Here is a 23,378-nt window from a genome sequence, read left to right as displayed (position 1 = left end):
ACCGTATTTTTGGTGCAGAAATCCTGATGGATTCGGATTACTTTTTTTTTTTATCAGTTTTAATCGCATATTTTCGGCAGGACTATATCTGCCGCATTTTAGCTGTCATGTCGTGACGGCACACTGTGCTCAATTTCTGCAGCAATTTTGCCGTCAACAACTGATAAAGCAGATCGCGTTTTATATCTGCCGCGTTTTCGCTGTCACGCCGTGTTTGATTTTTGCTGTATTTTTGCTCTCAGTACTTAATGAGACCTATCGTGCTGCATTTTTTCCGCGGTTCTGCTTTTATAAAGTGGCAATATTTAATACTGTATTTCTGTTGTCTTTTTACTGTCAGTTCCTGATATTGCAGACTGTGCTCGATATTTGCTATGTATTTGTTGTATCACGACGTTGCAGCAGATAATGCTCGATTATTGCTGTGTTTCTATCATCGTTTTATGTTGACAAATTGTGCTGTTAGAAACTATGCTTAATGAGGAAGCAACAACTTGAAATCTGTTGTTAATTCGTGATCAAGTTTGCTGATAAACTGACGGCAAGCAGCTGGCATTTTGCTATCTGGATATTATATGGGCAATACTCCCAGTAATAACTACATACCCTGATAGCCAAACCTGACGGGAGCACAAATTAAAAATATATGATTCACATTATGTTAGCAAAAGTCAGGCCAAACCCAGGCACGATTTATTGTTTCAGCTAATATTAGCAGAAAAACAGCAAAATCCGAGCAAGCACTGCGTCATGACATGTTAAAAGAAATGCAACAGAACTTATTGACATATAGGAAACAGAAATTGAATATACCTTGTCGTCCTAACATGACGGTAGAAACGCGGCAAATATAGAACATGGTCTGCTTCAACATCTTTTGACGACAAAATTGCAGCAGAAATTGAGCACAGCGTGTCGTCATGACATAACAGCAAAAACGCGGCAGATATAAAACACGAGTTGATTAATCAGTGATTTGATAAAATCGCAACAAATATTGAATACAAGATGTCGTCAAATGTAAAATGTAGTCAAGTTGGCTAAAATACCTTAACGGAGGTCCCAGATTTGAATCTTGGCTGAGGTGATATTTTTCGTAATAAATTCTTTACAATTTTTTCAGGTAGGAAAGGGTTCTAATATTTAAATACTAATTAGCATCATTTATTACACAGGCACATAAAAAAATGTGTCAATGTGTCATGTCTGAGAGACTACACTTATGCATTCTTGTTTTTTGATGGATGGGATCCGATAGTGCACGGTGCGATAGCCCACCAACCAATCATCTTGATTTATCTAACCCAACCAATGGAAAAACTCTAGGCATCGGCCGCTGTGTGTGCTATCGGTCCCGTGTGTTATCAGGATCCGTCCTATTTTGACGCACTGGAAATCGAATATGATCTCAGAATTCTTCCATCAGGTCAGAATTTCTTTTTTTACACTCAAAAAATGGCCAATGTTCCTTAAAATTATACCGCCTAGTAAAAAATCCTGATGTGGCGCAATTCTGAGGTTATATTCGGTTTCAGAGCGTCAAAATACATAGGGATACATAGGTGTAGTCTCTCGGACATGACACTTTTTTTCTTTTTGTGTGCCTGTGTTATCAAATTGATTTCAATTTAACAAATGTATAATAAAAAATTAATGTGAAATAAATATTAAATAAACGTTAAATATATATTTTCCCAAAACTTTATTTTAAATATTTAATTAATGTTAAATAAATATTTAATAAATGTTCAGGAAATACTTTTGTTATAATAAATTGTACAATGAAGAATTAATATTAAATAAATATTACAAAAACATTTATAAAATATTGTGTGCTGGCTGGGCCCGCAGAAGAGGAGGCATCCAAAGAGGTAGAGTCACCCATAGAAAGCACTGATGCTTGGTCTCTGCGTTTAAGTTTAAAGCACTCGTCTTTATTGTGTCCACGCAGCTTGCAATAAGTACATGCAATAAGTACGTGTTGTTTTTACTTCTCTCTGGAGACACAGGTTTCTTCCTAAAGCTGTCCTTGGAATCTTTGAGATCCTTGTTTTTCCTCGCCGGGGTAAGTGATGAGCGTTTAACCGAACAAACGCTTGTAATGTTGTACGGTCGAAGAACTCGTTAACGCTGTTGATCTGAAGCGCGGCAGCAGCGCTCTTGATTCATAAGTTATCAATGCCGCTAATGAGCATACTGATGCAGGTATCCTGAGGTAATTGCAACAGATGGAGAAGCTTCAGTGGCTTTAGCCATTGCGTACTCTTGATAGCTTTCTTTTCCAGCATTCCATCACCGACAATCACCGGTCTTTTGTAACGCCAAATTGAATAGAATATGGCAACGGAAATGTCCCGTAATGGCACCTTTCAACGATTCCCATGGACCGTAAATAATTTTTGGATCAAAGTCATACCAATCTATGGCATGTTTGGCTATCTTGGAAATGGCAGCAAGAAATTTCACCGAGTTTGTAATGCTGTGGGACGCAGCGACGTCATCTACTCTTTTCACCGAGACTGCAACATCTTCATCCTCTCGACCACCGAAAGTTGGGATCTGAAAGGCGAGCAGGTTAACTGCCTGTGCTATCGGTATCGTAGCCAGACAACTGCTCGAGATTTTAACGTAGCATAGTGTCTCGTCTCGACCGAGTGATTACCATCACACACACACACACACACACACGCGCGCGCGCGTGCGCGCGCGCGCTCGCGCGAAGCCGAAACCGAAACGGCGAAGAAGAAAAATCGTTACAAGAATGACGGGTTGAAACGTGTCGGTCGAAATGGCGGTTGAACACGACGGGTGGATCCCGATAGCACACGGGACCGATAGCACACCACCACTCACAGCGGCCGATGCCTAGAGTTTTTTCGTTGATTGGGTTAGATAAGTCAAAATGATTAGTTGGTAGGCTATCGCACCGTGCGTTATCGAATTCCGTGCAAACACAACGAACTGGCGACGTTCGGTGACAAACAACGCAACAACAAATTTACTAAAGACGGGCGCGCGAGAACTACTTCCGTTTCCGCGAAATGTATCCCATAGTAGCGCAGTCAGTATTCCACTTCTGAGAACTGTAAGAGCGGACTACTAGGATTTCAAAATCCCGCCTCACAAAGTAGAGGAGAACGTGCGAGTCAGAAAATACTAGGAAAGGGAATATTTCGACATGGTCTCTCGTGTATCAGGAGCCGGAAGTATCGACGGAAAGGAGGGTAACGGGAATTAACTACGCACCATGAATACAATTGCAGAAACTTTATTCACCGGTTGTGTACAGAAAAACATGGCGGTCCTGCCACACTTGGTAAGATCTTCGACGCATAGAACATATGTAAAACATATATTACATACCTTATACACTAATATATACATATATACTATATGTCGCATATATCTCGCTTATTTATTTACGCATATCACAGCATTGCATAAATAGTTGGCAGATCCGTCCATGGAATAAACCATTCAACACGTACAGATGATTTTGTGCAACTCCTGAAGAAACATGAAAGCCGTTACAATTTACAATATAATAAAAATGATAACATAAGAATAGAAATACATTTGAATAATTATTAGCACTATTGCTCAATTACTAATATGGTAAATATTTAGAAAAGTAATAAATACAGTTGTAAATATAACTGCATTTATAAGAATTAAACGACCTAATCTCCAAAATATAGATACACATTCCCAAGGATACACAATATCATAAATTATAGAATATTTATAACGTACAAATATTTTCTCTTCTACAATACCATAATAATTACAAATTTATACTTACAAAAGTATATCTGTAATCATGATGAATTATGATGAATTGTATGTACTGTTTGGTCTGACTTTAGTAAAAAATTTTATCTCGAATGATTTGGCTTCCTACAGAGCTCAGTCAAAAGCTTAGCCCAAAGTTTGTTTGTTTTGGATAGGAAAAAAAATCGGATAATCAAAATCTTAATTGTGTAAAATATGTATTGCAAACAAAAAATTGCATTAACAATCCTAACCACGTGCTTTCTACACAACTACACTCAAAATGGCGACTAAAAAATAGTATAGTAGAAATAGCCGTAGTGGGAATAGTCCCACCACTGCATGACGTCATGCGCGCGCATGCACTTATCCCTGCTTTTCCGTGCACGTATCTGTTTCCACTTTTCATATGTAGGTTTCACTCTCTTACTTCGACGAGTCTGAGGCCCGTTGTCATAGTCGTGACTTATTTTCAAGATTGTCTTAAGTACGGTCTTAAGTTGCCCTCTTGATTCATAGTCATGAATCAAGCAAATGCTTGAGTAAAATCTCAAGTCGAGACTTGTCCAAGACGATCTTGTTTGGAAACGTCTTTGACCTAGTTTACATCGTACGCAATTTTAATAGGCGAATCAAGTTAATACGTATCAAGCATTAAATTTGCATGTGTTTACACCAAACAATATCAAGTGAAAAGTACGAACCATTAAGAATCCAATAAAGTACCCGTCAAATAATATAATATCTTTCTGCTAACAGTTGTTTCAGTTTCATAGAAAGAATAAATTTACATAAAAATTAAATTCTACAACAATGAATAATATACAAGAGGTTACATCTTTATTTATTGCATTATTTGCAATAAATAGACTTTAACAAGATTGTCGGAAAAAACAATTACAACAATTGTTTTCCCGTAGACGACGTGCATTAAAGACAAAGTTTGAAAGGTTATGTTTTCAAGAAAGAACAGAGTTGTTATTAAGGCGGAAACAAATTAATAGTATAAAACAAATAGAATTAATTGCAGAAGGTATACGATATCGAAGGATTTGGCAACTTGAGAGAAGTCCAGATTTTTAGGAAAGGATCGTGAATTGTCATTATACTGAATGAGAAAACAATGGATTGAAAGTTTTCGTATGTCTAAGGAGAGTTTTATAGAATTATGTGATATGCTCAGAGATGAATTAGAACCAGAACCACAATTTTTAATGCCAAAGAAACCTATATCTGTAGAAAAACAAGTAACTGTGGCCTTATATAAATTAGCAGAATATAGAGTTATTGGCAATGCAATTGGAATACATAAATCGTCTGTAAAGAAATGTTTATACAGAGTAATAAAAGCTATCAATAAAGTAATGCTTCCAAATTATATAAATATGCCGGATGAAAATGAAGCCAACTTAATAGCTACAAATTTTGAAAAAAGAGAAACAGTTTTATTCCACAAATTATTGGTAGTATCGATGGTACGCACATAGAAATTATTCCACCAAAAGATGGATATAGAGATTTTATAAATAGAAAAAGTTGGCTTTCATATAATGTACTTGCAATTGTTGATCATAACGGAAAGTAATTTTTTATATTTCAAACAGTATGTAAAAATAAAATTTTATATTATATATAAATTTAAATTACAGATTTAGAACTATTGTAATAAAATATCCAAGGAGTTGTCACAACGCAGCTGTGTTAAAAGAAAGTATGTTATATAAAAATGATGATACTCTAATACCTAAGGTATCTGGACTTATTTTAAATTTAAAATATTGCATAAACTATTAATTATATTTATTTTTATATAGAGAATAATTATATTTATTTTTATATAGAGAATAAAAAATATACACACGTATAACTATTTAGTTGATATTTTTATATAGAGAATAATTATATTTATTTTTATATAGAGAATAAAAAATATACACACGTATAACTATTTAGTTGATATAATTTGATAACTGTTCGATAAATAGTTATGATAATTTGATAAAACAATTTGGGAATATTTTATATAACAAATATAATATAATATTCCTAAAATTTTCCTAATATTTCTATAATATTCTTTTATTGGCACAAGTTCTTAAACTTATAGATATTATATGGACGGTGTTCTAATATTCACTGTTAGTACTAAAAATCTATAGTGTACGTAATATTAACTATAACTTTTTAGTACTGGTAATGAATATTGAAACATGATCATAGTGAACACCTAATTGTACTGATTGAATAAATATACATGATAAATATATATGTGATATGAAATTTATTTTCTAAACTTATATTATAAATGTTCAGAAAACTCGTAACATAAATGAAATGGAAATACCGTTTATAATTGTGGGTGATCCTGCCTACCCACTGTTATTATGGCTCATAAAAAGATTTTCTGGTTCATTATCATGAGAAGAAGAATCTTTCAATCTATTTTAATTCTGCTCGAGTATCTATAGAAATGGCGTTTGGTAGACTGAAAGCTAGATGGAGAATTTTAAGATTAATTGCAATTACAATTTTGCACTAGAAATTATTGCAGCTTGTTTTGTATTACACAATTTTGTTGAAAAAAACAAAGATAGGTTTTACATACAATGCTTACAAGAAATTGAAAAATTAGAACTTGTAATACCATAACCAAGAACTGTAACGATTACTGATACAGATTCTATAGATGGTACAAATGTTCGTAATCATCTAAAACAATATTTATCTGACAATTTTCCATTAAGAAAAGCCTTGGTACGACCATAAAAGTATTTTGCATTAAAATAATTGCAGTTTGTAATAATAAAAGTAATTGAAATAAAGTTATCGATTTAGAAAATTGAACTTAAGTAATATTATATCTTTTATATGTATTATATATATATATATATATATACCCAGATAGCACATGGACATTCAGTGGATGTCCATCGGATGTCTGTGTTTGGACATTGGACATCCTTTTTTGGTACAAAAGAGGTCCGTTGGACGTCTGATGTACATCCATAGGTTGTACATTTGACACAAGTTTGGACGTAATTCATAAATAACACGTGGACGTCCAGTGGATGTCCTTCGGACGTCTATTTTTGGACATCCTTTTTGGTACAAAAGAAGTCCGTTGGACGTCTGATGTACATCCATAGGTTATACATTTAAGGCAAGTTTGGAAATTTATTAGAAAGTTTGTAACGGTTCGACTTTTCTCGCGATCACGGATTAGCTCGCCGGTGCCAGGGTCGAGAAAAGAAGGAACTCCGATTTGAAAAGAAATTAACAAAATATTTATTTAAATCAATTTCTCCTCACACTCCGTGATACAAAAAAAAAATAAAATAAAATTTATTAGGAAGAGAGGAAGTTAACACCTTCGGAACTCGTGTTCCCCGGAACGTTTGATCACACACGGAAAGAACCAAAAACTAATTATAAGGTACTCGCATAGAGAACACATAGAAAACTTAAACTAAATTAAGCGCTCGCGGCGTCGATTGAGACGCGGATCTTACAAACTAACGCTCGGAAAATATTACAAGTAACGCGACTTAATGCTAACGCGACTTAATAGCTATCGCTCGCCTGAGGAAGGGGTCAAGATACGCTCGCTTTGTTAGGAAGGCGCTTGTTCGGGCAAAACGCTCGGGACAGAGGATATCCAAGGAAAAAAAAATAAATCCGGCGAGGAAGTTGTAACTCCGGGTAAACGCGTCGTCGCCGACCGAGTGAAATTATTCTAAATCTGCTCTGAAAATAAAACAAAAATTAAAAATCGAAATTATAGGACAGGTAACAGGTAAAGAAACGGGTAACCGAGTAAGCCCGGTATCAGGAGGCCGTAAACGGCCTGTGTCAGGAAGCCGAGAACGCCCGGCACAGAAGTGCGGGTAACCGAGAACGCCCGGTGTCAGGAAGGCCGTAACCGGCCTATGTCAGGAAGCCGAGAACGCCCGGCACAGGAGTGCGGATAACCGAGAACGCCCGGTGTCAGGGGTTTTCAGGAAACCGAGTACACCCGGTATAAGGAAGCCGAGAACACCCAGCCAAGGAGCTCCGAGTACACCCGGAGTGTCGGTACCGGTGATTTGGAACCGACTGGTTGTTCCTTCCTGGGTGTGGCTCCGTATTTATACCCTCCAGCCGCCCACGCAGTCGGAACCACGTGTTTACCCCACTTTTCGGCGTATACCTACGCGCACGTGCCCGCGCGATGCTACGTGTGACGTCACGCGACCGGGCGCAAGAGCGAGCGAGATGGAAGACGGAACCGACGTCACGTGGCCGCGCGTTCGAGTGAGCGAGACGGAGAGTACTGACGTCACGTGATCGGGTGTGCGAGTAAAAGAGACGGAACGTTACGTTATAATCCGGCGTGCGAGCGAGAAAGAGATATAACTTACCTTCGTAACGATGCTATCGTTACATCATCCCCCTCCTCAGGCTGGTGGCGCGGAGATTTTTAATTTCCTCGACGGCAAGTCGTTAATTGGCCCCGATGGTTAAATCGCATGATCCATCGGTCTCCCAAAAGTCGTAACTTGTACTTGCGGCTTTTATGCACCGCGTAGTATGGTATATCGACCATTCTTCCGGTTGGTAAAAGGATTTTATCCGGCGGCGGAGGGGGCGGTGTTACATTAATGTCCTCTATATTAAGCGGTGGTAATTCCTCCTGTATGGGTATCGGCGTTTTCCATTCTGTCTGTTCTTTCATGCGTGAACTCTTCTGAACAACGTTCTCGGAAATAGCAGCTCTGGAGGCGGTTTCTGGAAATGATATTTTGACGACTTCTGCCGGCCGAGTTACTGCCGCGGCGGTGGGCATGATTTTTGATTGTTCACTGTCCGTAACTTTGCGGCTCACCCGTGGAACAAATATTTGTTTTCTTGCTCTAGATTGTGTTCTTGATCGATATTGCTGTGGTACTGGTGGCGTTGAAAGAAAAATTGCCTTCTTTGCCGCGTTTTCTCGGTCGCCCCTTTGTATTGCTGTGCCGACGCTGGGTATTTTGCGAGGCAGCACGGAAGTCGACGGCGGAGGTGGTTCCTCATCGGATAGATCGGAGATATTTCCAAATAGTTCTTGAAAAATTTCTTCTTTGGTTGCCATCTTTATCTCAAAGGCTGAAGACGAGCGTGTTACTCCTTCGAGTTTTCGCAAGCGACTGTGGTGATGTGTGTGGTACTTGACCTTATTAGGCTGGTGCGCTTTTACAATGGTTTTTGGGTAATTTTTGAATTGCGCTCGTAGAGATGTGGCAACGTGGGGGCGCGAATTCTTCTGGAAGTGTAATGCAGGGGCGTCGCAAGTCGGGGGCACGGTTTTACTTATAAAATTACAAATTGAAATTTCGCTTTCTTCCGGAGCGGTTTTTAAGTCTTGGACATGCACATGTCGGTGCCAGCGTCCTCGCGTGTCTCGCAAATCCACAATTACCGGGGAAATAATGCGTCTTACTTCTAACGGTCCAATGTATCGCGGGCAAGTTTTGCGTTGAATCCGGCAGCTTTATTTGATAGCTGGTACTCACGTTTCCAAACTTTGTCGCCGATTTGCGGTCTCCAATTTCTTCGGCGGAGATTGTAGTGCGTTTCTTGCTTTTGGAAAGCTCGGGCTTGATTGATGCGGACTACCTCGAATGCTTCTTCTAAACGACGGCGCGTAATATGCGGTGTCGTGTTTTCGGCATATCGGCGATCCTGCGGATGCGGAAAAGTCAATTCGCGGCCGTGATTTAAATAGGCGGGGGTATAACCCGTGGCTTCGTGCCTTGCAGTATTATATGCGAATTGCAAGGGTAGTAAATATTCATCCCAACGTCTATGATTTTTCCCCACGAATTGAGAAATCATAGTTTTAATGGTTTTATTTGTTCGCTCGACAGGATTACAGTGAGGCGCTCTTACCGGTGTGGTGCGATGCTTGATTTGAAAGGCGCGCAAGAGTTCGGCCAGCTGTACTAATTTTAATTGTGTTCCGTTGTCGGAAATGATTTGATCGGGACATCCGTGACGGTGTATAATTTTTTCGGCGATTGCTCGGGTGACGACTGGGGCCGTGGCGCGACGGAGTGGCTTTAACTCTATCCATTTACTAAAACGGTCTTGCATGACCAGAAGCCATATATGTCCGTTCACTGACCTCGGCAATGGACCGACTAAATCCAAAGTCACTTGTTTCCACGGCGCGGTCACTGGAGTCGTGTGTAAATTGCCAGCTGGTTTCATTGATGGTATCTTGTGTGCTAAGCAAGTCGGGCATTGTCGTACGTATTTCGTGATGTCCTGGAACATACCTGGCCAATAATATAATCTGGCCATCCGAGCAATAGTCTTTGCTACTCCGAGATGACCGGCTGTAGGCTCATCGTGGTGCCGCTGAAGTATGGTCATGCGTTCTTCCTTAGGAACACATTGTTTCCATTGCTCGGCAGGATCGCTTTCACGAAAATCTAATTCGTGCATGATGTGCCGATAAAGTCGTCCTTGTTGCACACGGAAGTCCGGGTAATCCGCTGGTTTATTTTTAACTCCTGTTAATACCCGGCGGTACCAGTTGCATTTCGGAGTTGTTTGCGTACTGCAAACTTCTGGTTGCCTGGAAAGAGCGTCGGCTACTCGATTAAGGCTGCCTTTGCGATATTGAATGTCAAAATCGTATTGCTGTAACTCCATAAAGAGCCAGCGTCCTAAGCGTCCGGTCGGTTCCTCCAGTTTCTGCAGCCATCGTAATGATTGATGGTCAGTTATTACGGTAAAGGCGTAGCCTTCTAAATACCCTCGCATTTTTTTTATGCCCCAGGCGACTGCTAGGCACTCCAATTCCGTGGCGCTATAATTTTTCTCTGCGCCATTTAACGTGCGACTGGCGTAAGCTATTACTCGTTCGCCGCTTTCTTGATGTTGAGTCAAGACAGCTCCGAGGCCGTACGAACTGGCGTCGGTCTGAAGGATAAAGCGCTTGCTAAAATCCGGACAGGCTAGGACTGGTGCGCTTACTAATGCCTCCTTTAGTTGCTGGAAAGCTTTTTCTTGTTCCTCGGTCCAGGTCCATTTGACATTCTTTCCAGTTAACTTAGTTATAGGTGTGGCGATACTTGAAAAATTCGGTACGAATCGGCGATACCAAGAAGCCATCCCCAGGAATTGTCGTACCTTGCGTATCGTGGTCGGAGCGGGCCAGTTCGCCACGGCGCTTACTTTCTCAGGATCTGTCCGGATGCCCTGGCGATTTATTATGTGGCCCAAATACTTTAATTGCTCCCTGCAGAAATGGCATTTCGCGGGATTAACTCGTAGCTTAGCCTCTCGTAGTCGTCGGAACACTTCACGAAGATGTTGAAGATGTTCTTCGAAGGTCTGACTAATGATGATGATGTCGTCTAGGTATACCAGCACATTAGGTTCAAGTTCTGGACCTAGCACTTCATCTAAGAGACGTTGAAAAGTGGCTGGCGCCGAATGGAGGCCAAAAGGCATCACGCGGAACTGCATCAATCCTCTTCCAGGCACCGTAAAAGCCGTAACAGGTCGACTCTCTGGATGTAGCGGAACTTGCCAATATCCGCTTACGAGGTCGAGCGTAGACAGGTATCGGGCTCCTCGTAATTTGTTAAGAGTAGCGGTTACATGAGGAAGCGGATAGGCGTCCTTTTCTGTAACCTCGTTTACCTTTCTAAAATCGATGCAAAAGCGATGAGTTCCGTCTTTCTTCTTTACAACCACAATGGGTGAACTCCAGGCACTGCGGGACGGTTCGATGATGCCATCAATAATCATTTTTTCGACTTCTTGGTCGATTACGGCTTGCATTGCCGGATTTCGCGGTCTATACCTTTGCTTAATCGGTTGGTCAGTTTTCAAACGGATGCGATGCTGTGTTCGATCGGTCGGACCCTGAACTTTCTCGAATTTTCGCAACTCATATTCTAGAAATTCTTTTAATCTCTGCTCTTCTTCTGGAGTTTGAGTGCTCAGTCCTTCTACCGTTACTTTCGTTGTAGATGCCACGTCTCTTAAGTAGGCTTTAGGCGGTGGCCTTAGCATTGATCCAAGCTTGGCCCATAAATCCACGCCAATCAGCATCGCACTCTTAAGAGAGGGCATTATAAGAAAATTGTGTACATGTTGTCTGCCCCCGATTTGAACTGGTAGATCCACGGTCCCAGGGATTTCAATGGCCGTATCGTCTGCCATTCGTACGATGCTAGCCTGGTGTTCTGTATTGAAGCCAAGCGATTGTGCGTATTGGGCGGTTTTACTATTAATAAAAGATAGTTCGGATCCGGAGTCGATTAGAGCGCTTATCACTTTATTTTGAATCTGTACAAGTATGTGCGGCCGCGGCTGGTAACTCACTGGGATTTTTGCGAGGACCGGTCGGTGGCGGCATCTCCTCCGGTCCGGTCGGCGTTTCCCGTCGGGGGGTGACAATCTTTCGTGAATATTCCGTCTTTGCCACATCTGGAGCAAAATTTCTTCGGAGGTCGTTTGCAATCAAAGCGTGTGTGGCCTCGCTGTTTACAACGCCAACAGCATTCTTCTCTACTGTACGCTGTCGTAACGGTACTTCCGGAGGTAGTTTTCTTTTCTGTGCGTAATTCTCGCCGTTGCTTTTCAATAGCTTCGAATTCGGCCGCTCTATCACTGAGATCGCTAAGACTAGTGAGATCGTCCAAGCGAATGTATAACTTATATTCCGGATTCATATTTTCGTATAGCCGGTCAAGTTGTTCTTCCGGAGAAAATTTTCCTGCTCGACGCATATTGGTGAGCATGGCCGTGGCGTATTTGTGGAAAGGCTCATCTGCTCGTTGCAATCGACCTTGAATTTCTCGCACTAATTGCGTACGATACCGGCGGGGTAAGAATTGCCTTTTAAAATCGTCGCAGAAATCGTCCCAGGTAGTCCAAGAACTCTTACAGTTCCGATACCACAGCAAAGAATCACCTCTCAGCATTTCAGGTAGTCCCATCAACATTTGATCGCCCGTGTATCCATAGCCTTGTCGCAATTCATCTAATCGCTCCAAAAAGGAGATAGCGTCTTTGCCATCGAAATGGCAGCCCCATTTCCGCATCTGATTCATCACCTTTGCCGAATCCAGACGGTCGTTGTTTTCATCGGCCGGTGGATTGATAACAAGTTGAGGAGGACCTTCCCCTTGTTGATCGTCGTTGTCCATATTTAGAGTTTCTAACTGCTCTGGATTTCTCAGGAAATATTTCAGGAGCCGCTGTCGGAGTGCTATGTACGTGCCGGTACTCTCTAAGCCGAGCCGGTCTAACTGTTCGATTAACTGGGTTTTATTATAATAATATATATCACTTCGTGTAGGAGACATTTATAACAAATCGGAGCTCGACGGATCAGGTCCCTGTTCGGGCGCCATGTAACGGTTCGACTTTTCTCGCGATCACGGATTAGCTCGCCGGTGCCAGGGTCGAGAAAAGAAGGAACTCCGATTTGAAAAGAAATTAACAAAATATTTATTTAAATCAATTTCTCCTCACACTCCGTGATACAAAAAAAAAATAAAATAAAATTTATTAGGAAGAGAGGAAGTTAACACCTTCGGAACTCGTGTTCCCCGGAACGTTTGATCACACACGGAAAGAACCAAAAACTAATTATAACGTACTCGCATAGAGAACACATAGAAAACTTAAACTAAATTAAGCGCTCGCGGCGTCGATTGAGACGCGGATCTTACAAACTAACGCTCGGAAAATATTACAAGTAACGCGACTTAATGCTAACGCGACTTAATAGCTATCGCTCGCCTGAGGAAGGGGTCAAGATACGCTCGCTTTGTTAGGAGGGCGCTTGTTCGGGCGAAACGCTCGGGACAGAGGATATCCAAGGAAAAAAAAATAAATCCGGCGAGGAAGTTGTAACTCCGGGTAAACGCGTCGTCGCCGACCGAGTGAAATTATTCTAAATCTGCTCTGAAAATAAAACAAAAATTAAGAATCGAAATTATAGGACAGGTAACAGGTAAAGAAACGGGTAACCGAGTAAGCCCGGTATCAGGAGGCCGTAAACGGCCTGTGTCAGGAAGCCGAGAACGCCCGGCACAGGAGTGCGGATAACCGAGAACGCCCGGTGTCAAGGGTTTTCAGGAAACCGAGTACACCCGGTATAAGGAAGCCGAGAACACCCAGCCAAGGAGCTCCGAGTACACCCGGAGTGTCGGTACCGGTGATTTGGAACCGACTGGTTGTTCCTTCCTGGTGTGGCTCCGTATTTATACCCTCCAGCCGCCCACGCAGTCGGAACCACGTGTTTACCCCACTTTTCGGCGTATACCTACGCGCACGTGCCCGCGCGATGCTACGTGTGACGTCACGCGACCGGGCGCAAGAGCGAGCGAGATGGAAGACGGAACCGACGTCACGTGGCCGCGCGTTCGAGTGAGCGAGACGGAGAGTACTGACGTCACGTGATCGGGTGTGCGAGTAAAAGAGACGGAACGTTACGTTATAATCCGGCGTGCGAGCGAGAAAGAGATATAAGTTACCTTCGTAACGATGCTATCGTTACAAGTTCTATATAAAATCATTCTCGTACTCCTTTAATTTGTAATTAAGATGAGTAACTATTTAAAAATAATAAAACAATGAATTTTTGTTTAAATCTAATCATTTATTAATTAATCTTAAATTTGAAATTAAATCTTTGAATAATAATATCACATACAATTATATTAATATCACATATAATTATATCAAACATATGCAAACATATTCATAAACTTTAGCCATTAAATATAAAAAACGGAAATACTTTGTAACGGTACGCGGTTTCGGTCGGTTCGGTGCGGTGCGGGAACTTCGGGATCGGACCGGATAAGGCTCGTCGGTTAGTCAGGTGTCCGTAATGATCATACCCAATGTTTTACGTAGCAAAAGATAGAGAATGATTTATTAAAGATATAATAATTACAAAAGAGTTGACAGAATGAATATGAGAGAAAAATAAAAGAGATAATGAAAATAAAAGAGATATCAAAAATAAAGAGATTACAAAGATACGGAGATATCAAAAAATGAAGAGATAACAAAGATAAAGAGAGCTCGTCGGCGTCCAGCCAATCGCCGGTATCGGATTGCGGCGGAATGACTTTAGAAAACTATGGTCTTATTCACGCGGTTTACGAGGTGTGTTCAAAAAGTATCGCAAATTTTGTGTTTTTTCAAAAATTATTTATTTATTCATGAATATCTATTTTGTCCCCTTCAAAGTAATCCCCATGAGATATTATACACTTGTGCCAACGGTTTTTCCAATCTTTGAAGCACTTCAAAAAATCATTTTTTTTTATCTTGTTCAGCTCCTCCTTCGATGCCGTCTTTATCTCGTCAAGCGTAGCGTAACGTCGTCCTTTCATGGGCCTCTTCAGTTTAGGAAACAAGAAAAAGTCACAGGGGGCCAGATCTGGGGAATACGGTGGCTGCGGCATCATTAGTGTGTTGTTTTTGGCCAAAAAGTCGCGCACAAGCAACGATGTGTGAGCAGGGGCGTTTGGTACGAATTTCGCGGCGACCCGTCTCATGCCCAAATCATTGATAAAAATCGAATGGCACGAGCCAATCGATATGTTTAGGTCCTCAGCAACTTCTCTAACGGTGATTCGACGATTGGCCAATACCATTTTCTCCACTTCATTAATTTTTTCGTCTGTTGTTGAAGTGCTCGGGCGTCCGGCACGCTCTTCGTCGTTCATATCTTCTCGGCCTTCTGAGAACATTTTGTACCACCGATAAACGTTGCTTCGGTCCAAGGTAGCTTCTCCGTATGCCACAGTCAACATTCGGAATGCATCCGCGCACTTAATTTCGTTTTTCACACAAAATTTGATACAGGTTCTTTGATCCATTTTTTTGAATAGGTAAAAATCGAAGACGATCCAAAACACGTGCAAGCAAAGCAGCTGTCAACAATTAAGTGAACATTCAAAATGGCCGAGCTTGTCGGCATAAGTGAGAGACATGAGTACCAACATAACGCCACAAAAAGATCGAAATTCGAATATACGTAACCCGCGAAAATTCAAAATTCGCGATACTTTTTGAACACACCTCGTACATTTAGACGACAGAAAGTAACTATCCACATAGAACTAAAACCTCCAATGGACGTCTTATGGACGTCTGCCGTGGAAGTTCGGACCTTCCAGTGGACGTCCCATGGACATCCAATGGACGGCCACCAGGCATCCACAGTTCCGCATTGCGCATGTCCATTGGACGTCCATTAGACGTTAAAAACGGATGTCCATTAGACGTTACGTGGATTATTAATAAAGGGTTCATAGAGCCTTAGTGGATGACAAACTGACGTCACGTGGATTATTAGTAGAGGCTTTATGGAGTTTCAGCAGACGTTATTTAGATTATTAATGGACGTGTACCGTGGAGGTTCGGACCTTCAGTGGACGTCTCATGGACGGTAAAAAAAATTTTTTTTAAAACAAATTTTATTATTTTTATAGCTTAATCTGTATTCACTGTTTCACATATAACATTTTAATTCACTAATTACAATTACGTATTATTTTATAAATTTTTGAAACGCATCGGCGCCGGCGGGATTCGAACCTAAGATCTTCGGAACGATAACCTAATATCTTAACACTGAGCTAAACGTACACTTGTGAGATTGTTTATAAAAAGTTATATTTGAAGTAAAGCTGATTTGAACAAGAAGAAACTGGCGTCTTGGTATCGCGCGAACACTCTTATTAACTTTTTGTTTATTTAGCCTTAGATATTTTTAATATAAATTATATAAATAATTAAAACCTGTTTCTGCCCATGGCCAAATCAGTCAAAAAACAACAATTAGAAATAGTATCGAAGCATGAAAAAACATTAATGACGTAAAAAGCCCGTTGCCAAAGTTAATTTTGCAATTAATTGTTATAAACAAATTGTCAAAACTGACTGTAAAGGAGAACTGATTGCGCAATCGATTCACCGAGAAAAATTACTAAAAAAACATATGACGCTTTTTTAATTGTCATAGTTGTTATAATTGTTATAAACAAATTAGTTGCATAATTGTTTTGATAAAGAGATAATGACCAAATTCCGTAAAGAGAGCGCATGATGTACGTAATATAACATTTTATCCTTGTTTAACTTCTGGTGATCAACAAGGATAACGTCATGCGCATTATACGCTTTACGGAATCTATCTGACTTCTATGATAAGAGTAAAATCTGATGAAGCTATAGAAATTTTATGGACTTCTAATGGACGTCCATTTGACTTCCATGATGGAAGTAAAATCTTATTAAGCTATAGAGGTTTAATGGACTTCTAATGGACGTCCATCTGATTTCTATGATGGAAATAAAATCCCATGGAGCTATGGAGGTTGGATGGATGTCTAATGGAGATCTATCTGACTTCCATGATGGAAGTAAAATCCCATGGAACTATGGAGCTTTCATGGACTTCTAATGGACGTCCATCTAACCTCCATGATGGAAGTAAAATCCCATAGAGCTATGGAGGTTTCATGGACTTCTAATGGATGTCCATCTGACTGCTATGATGAAAATAAAATCCCATGGAGCTATGGAGGTTGGATGGATGTCTAATGGAGATCTATTTGACTTCCATGATGGAAGTAAAATTCCATGGAGCTATGGAGGTTTCATGGATTTCTAATGGACGTCCATCTAACTTCCATGATGGAAGTACAAACCCATGGAGCTATGGAGGTTTCATGGACTTCTAATGGACGTCCATCTGACTTCCATCATGGAGATAGAGGTCCCATGGAGCTATGGAAGGGCGACGGACATCCACTGGAGGTCAATTTCTATGTGGGTATTTATTTACAGAGGTAGGATAACTACGCGGTGAGCTATGCGGGCTGTACGCCCGTACGGTCGGGGAGTCGCGGGGCGCGGCGGGAGTGACTAGCGCGGTGGTGTAAGCGCGTGCGCAAGTGCGGGTTGTTGCCGGCGCGGTCGCCGCCGCGATTCGCCCGAGCGCGTCCCGTGCAAGTGGGGCGCTCGATCGACAGGTTGCTTGTGCCCTGTCGATGACTAGATTACGAGATTCGTCGGTTTGACAGTAAGGTATTCGAGGACGACGGTGATTGGTCGAGAATACTCGGCCGGTGAGAATAGCGAGAATGCTCGTCGAGGATCTCGGACGTGATTGGTCGAGAATGCTCGGCCGGTGATGACGACGAGAATGCTCGTCGAGGATATCTGAGTTGACTGGTCGATGATACTCGGCCGGGGGTACCGACGGGAATGCCCGTCGAGGATGCTGGAGTGCGACGAGAATGCTCGTCTTAAGGAAGCGATCGAGAATGCTCGGTCGAGTCGGATAGTCGGACGGATCTGATCTCTGCGTTCCCACTGCCGGCTTATATATCCGAACGCGCGGCTGAGCAAGCCAATCCGCGCGCTCGGTCGGCTGAGCCGGAGTGGGAGTGTTACGGAACGTCACGATCGGCGCGCGTGTCGCCGCACGTCGAAGTTCGGTCGTGCGCGCACGTGGTCCCCGGCTGCACTCGGCGTTCGTTGTTCGGTGGACGGAACGGAGGCGCACGGACGGTGGAGGGGCGTATCGTTATAACTTAATAATTAATAAAGAAAAACTCAAAGGCTCGGTTTAAAATACCTAAAATTAAACATTTGAATTATTACATTAACATAATATTATAATCATACAGAAAATACGGATGTATATATTATAATAAATTGTTTAAAATGAAATTAATACTTAAAATTAATCGTTTAAATAGCAAGAACGTATATCGAAAATACAAATGTATATTAGTACATTTACCCGATTTCACAAACGTTATTTTGGCTTTAAACGAGACTTAAACATGCCTTTATCTGTCTTTATCCGCTTTCTAAATAAATAAAGACAAACACATTTAAGTTTTGTGTAAAGTCAAAATAACGTTGATGCAACCGCGCCTTATTAAAACAAAAAACAAAAATATTTGTAATATTAAAAAAAAGAATATTAAACTCATTAACTTTTAGTCTTACAACTTCTTCAACTCAGCAGTCATTCTTTCCTTTGCTCTTTGTAGCCATTTTTGAATCGCTTCTTCCAAAACTTTTTTGGTACAATTGAAATCAGTTTCCTGACCGGCAACTGTTATAAAATATATGTATTAATTTATAAATAATTCTATAAATTTTTTTTCAATTAGACATATTTTGATAAGAATTAATGAAAATTAACTATTCAAATAAAAATATTTTTATCAGTAAACTAGATAATTGACTTTTTATAATATTGGGCGCTTATCAATTAACAAATCAGCAAGTTTTAAAGGAGCAAATTTTCATTTTTGCCTTGCCCCTAGCCAGCTATATTTTTCTGCTAATTCGTTGGTCAATAAATGAGTACAGTTGCGCTTTATAAATTCGTAAGGATTTTTTCCTCCAATTCGAGATACTTCTTTAACCTACATTAAATGTTATCTCGTTATAAAATAAATCGTTAATTTACGAACTACAAATGTAACAAACATGCTTTATATTAATTTAATTATATATCTACGTTTAATGTATTAATATTAATTAGATATATTATTCTAGTATAAACATAAATTAAAATTGAAGTTTAGTAAAAGTAAAATTAAAAGAAATTTGGAAAAAATCTGTCACTTCAATAATTTATAATTTATGTTCTAAATTAAGTATTTAATTTTAAGTTAAATTATTTTAATATTATGACATATTCAATTTTTAAAAATTTGGTTTAATTAATTTTTCTTTTCAATTTTAACTTACTCTAAATTAAATTTAGTTTTAAATAAAAATTTATTTACAATTTTAAATTAATTGCAATTTTTAAATATTAATGAATATATTATTTTATTGTAAAAAAGTCGTTGTTATTATTTTATTGTTAAAAAATATTGTTGATGAATAAAATTTAATTGGAAAAAGAATTAGTTATTTATTCTTAAAAAATGTTTAATAAAGCTTTCTCCAAATTAAAACAAAAACAGATCACATGTACTAAAATAGCAACAATTTTGTATTTGTACAAATAATGTATTATATATGTGTATATTAAATGCTTATGAAGTAGTATATTACCGATGCTTCAAAATTTTTCGCTTGGTTTAAAAAATCCTCAAGTCGCTGTTCTAAGTCATCAACAGTGTTAAAAGGAAGTTGAAAAACAGAAAAAATAGATTCCTCTCTTTGATACTCATTGGGTCGTTGATGAAATTGTTGCAAGAGTTTATCCTTCATAACTTTAAAATCACCTGCAATTTGCCATAATTGCGTCTTGAAATATGTCTGCTGACGAATAATTTCTTGGAAATATTCTTCTGCTGTAAATAAAAAAAAAGATAATATTACTTTTTACTTACTCAATTTCCAATATTTTTAAAGACTTCAATTTATTTGATAAATTAATGCTCATACTATCAGCAGAAGTCAATGATATGGATTATTATTTTTGAAGTACACGGAAAAAAGGGAACAAAAACTTTTTCCTTTTTTTCAAATAAAAATAAAAAAATTATTAATATAAATATAAGGATTACACAATGATAATGAATATGATAATGTAACAGTAATTATAATATTGATGATAAAAAAGACGATTATTATAATATAATAATTATAATATTAATAATTATACAATAGGTATAATACTATTCCATTATAAAAAATAAAAGTCAAAATTATTTTTTTAAATTACAATTGATAGCAGAAACATATGTACCTACGAAAAATCATACTACATACATATGTATATAATGTGCGAGTTTGAAAGAATAAATACATACCATTTTTTTTGTGGACATGTTCTGTTTCATTATTCCCATTAGATTTTTCGTTTTGCAAAATAACATTCAAAGTATTCACAAAACCATTTAAATCATAAACCGTCTGTTATTTGTATTTTCATCGGGTAACTTTCGTGATTTTAATTTAGACTTGTTGCTTTTTGTGTTTACAGAACTTGTACTCTCCAATTCTATAAAATAATTATAATAACCTTTATTTTATTTACGATGCACAATGTTAGAAATGTATTATTAGCACATTTTATTAGATAATTTTTTATTGAATGATATACAAGATGTCATATTATTAAACACAATATAGAAAATCTAATGCTAATTATTGTATAAAATGTTAAGATATTGGCTACTCAATGTTAGAGCAAAGTTGTATGTAAATTTTTCGAAAGGCATACATCGATATAAAATCTAGTTAATAAGTTTTTTTTATTGGCTTATATTTAAAATATTGTTAAATATGATATTTTTAAATCAGTTGTGTGTTCACATATCTGTTTGTTTCCTTATTGTTATATAATATTGTTTATCTCCAAAATTTATCTTATTTGGCATATTTATCTTATTATTGAACTTTGTCAATAAAAATTGTTCTATCATTGATTAATCTTATTATGTCTTATAAATATTTAAATGAAATTTTATACTACAATGATTACAAAAAGCAAATATTTTAACGTTTTGCAATTAGCACCGAATTTTTTGTTGTATTCGTATAATAATCTATTAGCAGTAAATTATTCAACAAATTTTAATTGAATTCGATAGGAATGTGTTTATATTTAAAAAACAATATTGAAAAACTATAGCCTCTAAAATGTATACGACAAATTAAAAATTCAGAAATAGATTAAAAAATCCAAAAATAGATATTGGAATAATAAATGTTGTAATAATTTAATATTATTTAGAATATTATAATATATTTAAAATATTAGGAGTACAAATTGAAAACCGCCGTTTTCCAGTAGATGGCGCCAGCGGTAAATACTGGCGCCAAACGTTAGATCAAAAATTTTAAATGTAAGGTTGGGCATCTGGCAACAATTCCTTATCATTGCAGTTATGAATTTTTATCGGCGTTATATATTTTTTTGTGATCGAAAATGTCGAAATTTGTGCCCAATAAGCGTCATTTGCGGGAAGTTTTGCTTTTTGCCTTCAATTCGAAAAAATCTGCGGCTGAGGCGCGTCGAATGATTGTAAAAACTTATGGTGAGGCTTCCATTAGTGAAAGAACGTGTCGAGAATGATTCCAACGCTTCAAAAGTGGTGATTTCGGCGTAGAAGACAAGGAGCGTCCCGGACAGGTGAAAAAGTTTGAAGACGCACAATTGGAAACATTACTGAATGAAGATTCATCTCAAACGCAACAGGAGCTTGCAGATTCATTGGGCGTGACTCAACAAGCTATTTCACATCGTTTGAAAACCATGGGAATGATCCAAAAGCATGGACACTGGGTGCCATACGAATTAAAGCCGAGAGACGTCGAACGGCGTTTTTTCGCGTGCGAACAGCTGCTCCAACGGCAAAAACGGAAGGGTTTTCTGCATCGTATTGTAACCGGCGATGAAAAGTGGATCCATTATGATAATCCAAAGCGAAAAAAATCGTGGGGCTATCGCGGCTATGCATCAACTTCGACTGCCAAGCCAAACATCCATGGCTCGAAGCTCATGCTGTGTATTTGGTGGGACCAGCTCGGCGTGATTTATTATGAGCTGTTGCAACCGGGTGAAACCATCACAGGAGCTCGCTACCGAACACAACTAATGCGTTTGAGTCGAGCATTGCAGGAAAAACGGCCACAATACGAGCAAAGACACGAAAAAGTGATGTTGCTGCACGACAACGCTCGGCCACATGTTGCTCAGGTCGTTAAAACCTATCTGGAAACATTGAAATGGGACGTCTTACCTCATTCGCCGTATTCTCTTGACATCGCCCCTTCAGATTACCACTTGTTCCGATCAATGGCGCATGGCCTGGCTGAGCAGCACTTCCATTATTACGAAGAGGCCAAAAACTGAGTCGATTCGTGGATCGCCGCAAAAGACGAGCAGTTTTTTCGACGCGGGATTCGTATGCTGCCCGAAAGGTGGGAGAAAGTAGTGGCCAGCGATGGACAATACTTTCAAGAATAAGTATGTAACCATTTTTCAACAATCAATCCTCAAATTTTGACAAAAAACGGCGGTTTTCAATTTATACTCCTAATATTAAAACCGACCTTGCATAATTGGAGGCGTAGGTAATTTAGTGTTAATACACTCTTCATCAGAATCATCTGAACATGAAGACAACATTTTTGAGTCAATTTTTCTCTTTGGGGCTTTGATATTTTCTCTCTCTCGCTCAGTATCAGAATTTAATTCTGATGTAAATTCAGCTTTTCTAGCTTTTTCCCTGGCTGTTCCATAGTTACCTAAAAATTTGTAAACATTAATAGTATTATAATAGAAAATAACAATGTTACTGATTAATTATATTATTGAGTAAGAAAGTAGTATGCATTTGAATATTCATTTTGTATTTACCCTAACTGCTGTTTCTGAAAGTTTTGATATCATGAAGGCCAACATGTATTAGGTTCAGCATGTTTTTTAATTGCTGCAACAACTTTTTCTTTTGGAAACGGCGGCCAATAACATTTGTTATTAATAATCCAAGTAGATGGGACAGCTTCAACGGCATCTTCATCAATGAATTGTACAACTGTCCACAATTTCTCCATTTCTGTGCATATTACAAAAATTTAAGCAGTATTTAGTCTAATAAAGAAAAGCTAAATTTATC

The 23,378-nt window shown here is 38.8% G+C and overlaps 1 protein-coding gene across 4 annotated transcripts; it reads right to left on the bottom strand.

Annotated features, from left to right (window-relative positions):
• Positions 1–19,039: 19,039 nt before the first annotated feature.
• On the bottom strand, positions 19,040–23,054 carry LOC120358048. 4 transcript variants are annotated; one of them, XR_005575007.1, is made up of 4 exons: positions 22,813–23,046; positions 20,565–20,755; positions 19,861–20,102; positions 19,053–19,220 (listed from the first exon to the last, which is right to left on the bottom strand). XR_005575007.1 is itself a non-coding variant. In XM_039450540.1 (3 exons), exons 1-3 carry the CDS (start codon positions 22,886–22,888, stop codon positions 19,172–19,174), a joined length of 357 nt encoding a protein of 118 aa, XP_039306474.1. In that variant the 5' UTR covers positions 22,889–23,054; the 3' UTR covers positions 19,040–19,171. The 4 variants fall into 4 exon arrangements, 3 of the variants coding, with proteins under 3 accessions (XP_039306474.1, XP_039306473.1, XP_039306471.1); XM_039450540.1 differs by lacking the exon at positions 20,565–20,755 and having other exon boundaries at positions 19,040–19,210; positions 22,813–23,054; XM_039450539.1 differs by lacking the exon at positions 20,565–20,755 and having other exon boundaries at positions 19,040–19,213; positions 22,813–23,053.
• Positions 23,055–23,378: the final 324 nt, after the last annotated feature.

This window comes from Solenopsis invicta, chromosome 6 (assembly GCF_016802725.1).
Source record: "Solenopsis invicta isolate M01_SB chromosome 6, UNIL_Sinv_3.0, whole genome shotgun sequence".
NCBI lineage: Eukaryota > Metazoa > Arthropoda > Insecta > Hymenoptera > Formicidae > Solenopsis > Solenopsis invicta.
Note: the sequence above shows the minus strand (reverse complement) of the source record. Positions and strands in the feature narration are given on the sequence as shown.